The sequence below is a fragment of the Chironomus tepperi genome, unplaced genomic scaffold (genome assembly GCF_022539635.2).
Source record: "Chironomus tepperi strain 1889 unplaced genomic scaffold, CSIRO-AGI_Ctep_v1 contig_381, whole genome shotgun sequence".
In the NCBI taxonomy this organism is placed as follows: Eukaryota; Metazoa; Arthropoda; class Insecta; order Diptera; family Chironomidae; genus Chironomus; species Chironomus tepperi.
In genome coordinates, this window is record NW_027226503.1 from 6,264 (window position 1) to 8,827 (window position 2,564).

The 2,564-nt window shown below is 33.0% G+C and overlaps 1 protein-coding gene across 1 annotated transcript; it reads right to left on the reverse strand.

The window, feature by feature from the left end:
- Positions 1 to 723: 723 nt before the first annotated feature.
- LOC139096277 (uncharacterized) lies at positions 724 to 2,250 on the reverse strand. The gene has a single exon (XM_070647968.1). The coding sequence runs from the start codon at positions 2,248 to 2,250 to the stop codon at positions 724 to 726; it is 1,527 nt and encodes a 508-aa protein (XP_070504069.1).
- Between the last annotated feature and the right edge of the window lie 314 nt (positions 2,251 to 2,564).

Genomic DNA, 2,564 nt, shown 5'->3' on the forward strand with positions numbered 1-2,564 from the left:
GTTAGTCATGGATGTAATAATAAAGCCTAATTAATGATTGTGAGATTTATTCATTTCAGTCTTGTCATATAACGTTCATTTGAGATTTGAATAATGAATATTTTTTCACATAGTTGAACACCCCTTTTTCAGGCTATTTCAGATTTCCAAACCTGTGTAATGTTGTGAGCATTGTTCGAATCCTTGTCATGTCTACAATTCTCTATATTATTGATTTAAAATCGGTCTCTGGTAGGAATCGAACCCACGTACTCACCAAAGAGTTCCACAGATTTCCACTTTATTGCCTAGCCACTCAGCCACAGAGGCTTTACTTCCGCACTGACAGATACGTCTTTATATGTCTTGATACCCAAGAATCCATTCAGCTTAGACACCACAACCTGATAGGGATCTTAAGTTCCTTAATTACTTACTTATTGATTGGAATCATGCTCCGATGTGGAGCCAAGTCATTATAAATGAGGAAATGGGGGAAGTTGGGTATCTGAAAATAAGAAATCAAAAATTCACAGTTTTTAATCTTAATCTAGTATATTTATTAACATTTTAAATTATTCAGAGTGTTGCTGTCTCAAAAACGACCGTTAATTTTTTTCAATTTTTTTTTTTTGATTTTAAATTTTTTTTGACCGTTACTTTTACTATTCTTCGTAACGTAAATTTTAATTTTAAAATAAGTTGTGTTCGAAATGTTCGAATTTTTCGATAATCTAATATGTATTAATTACAATTATTTTCAAAAATTTCCTCAAAATGTTCCTCAACTCGACTTATTTCTTCATAATTTTCAACATGATCGTCAATGTTTTCAATATTAGTATCTACATTAAAGGTAAATATATCATAAATATCCTCAAGAGAATTTAGATTCTCAGCCAAAAGTGGCATTGCAATTGCATTTCTGAAGTCTTCAACACCCATAATTTCACTTCCAATGTCTTCATCATCAAATTTGAATCTTTTTTCAGCCATAACTTCATCAATAAATCTTAGAATTTCATCTGGACTTCCATAATCCTCACGTTGTCGCTTCCGTCCTGCTGATTGTGGTTCTTCATTTTCTGATAATTCAAACTCATTTTCGTGGTCAACATCCTCACTTGCAGTCAAAGTAGTCAAAGTTACATCCAAATTATCTGACGATCCATCACAAGAGTCATCGTCCATTTCCTGCTTTAGTTCCTTAAATTCTTCTTCTAATATTAGCAAATTTTCAGTCAAAATTTTTCTTGTTTCTTCATGATTTTGGTTTGTAACTGTCAATTCATTTCGAAGACGTCGATTTTTACTTTCTAGTTTCCCAATTGCTGCATATGCTTGTGCTACAAATTCCTCAAATAGTTGCTGATCATTATCGAGTATATTTTCGAAATTTTCGCAATCTTTACAGAATTGCTCTGGATTTTCAAAATTCATTTTGGCATTTTCAAGTACTGCTTCCATGGATTCAAGTCTGTTCATCATTTGAATGTTTTGCTGCAAAAATGAAGCTAATATATCGTTCTCGTCTGTTGCTTCCTTTAGGGATGCTTTTAAGTCAGACACAACATCAGTTTGGGCATTCAATTCATCGATGGATTCCTCCTTGAAAAGCTCAACAAGATAGGATTCTGATGTTAATTCCTTTGAATAATCTTCGTTGATCCTTACGACTTCTGTCGATAATTCCTCAACCTTAATTGTCAGCATCTCATTTGACTCCTTAAGTTGTGCTTCATTCCTTAATGACAATTCAAGTTCCGATGACTTTTCATTCAATTTTTCCTCCAAATTCTTAACTCTAGCTGTCGATTCCATTCGGTATCGTTGCAGTTCCTGAATATTTTTCTTCAAGTCAACCGTTAACATTTCAATTCGATTCTGTGCCAATGTCCTTTCATGGATGAATCTCTTTTCTTTAAATTCAGCTTCTGTTACACGATACTGAATCGCTTCACATTGACGGGTGGCTTCACATTTGGCATTGGTTGATTCCTGAAGTTGTTGGCTTAATTGGTTGGAATCATGTTGAAGTCTTTCAATTTCGGCGGTGCGTTGGTCGAGGATCATTGAGAGATTGTCACGATCTTGGATGGATTGAGCTAGTACGGAACTTACTTGGTTTAGTTGGGATTTTAGGTCAGCGATGGTTGCTAAGTAGTTGATTGGTGATTCTTGAGATCTATTGATGATTGCTGGATCGTTGACTGCTGATGATGGATTGTTTCCACTAGTTGGAACTGATTCGGATAAAGTAATTGATGCCATTATTGTTAATTTTTGATGAATATTTTTAAATTATTGAATGATTTTTTGAAATTTAAGTTAAATTTTTGATAGTTTTGATAAAACTTTTGTAATGTCTTGTTTGCTTAACACTTGATATGTATGAATGATGACTTGATTACACAAACATTGACGTTTTATACACCAAAAAGGTTGAACTTTGTAAACTAAATTCTCAAAAATTGTGCAAAAAGTTTCTGAAAGTTTGACAATCTTAAAATAAGTTAATGTACAGCTGTATTCAGGTAGATTAAATCGAATTTAATGGTTATTCATAATATTGACTAAATATATCA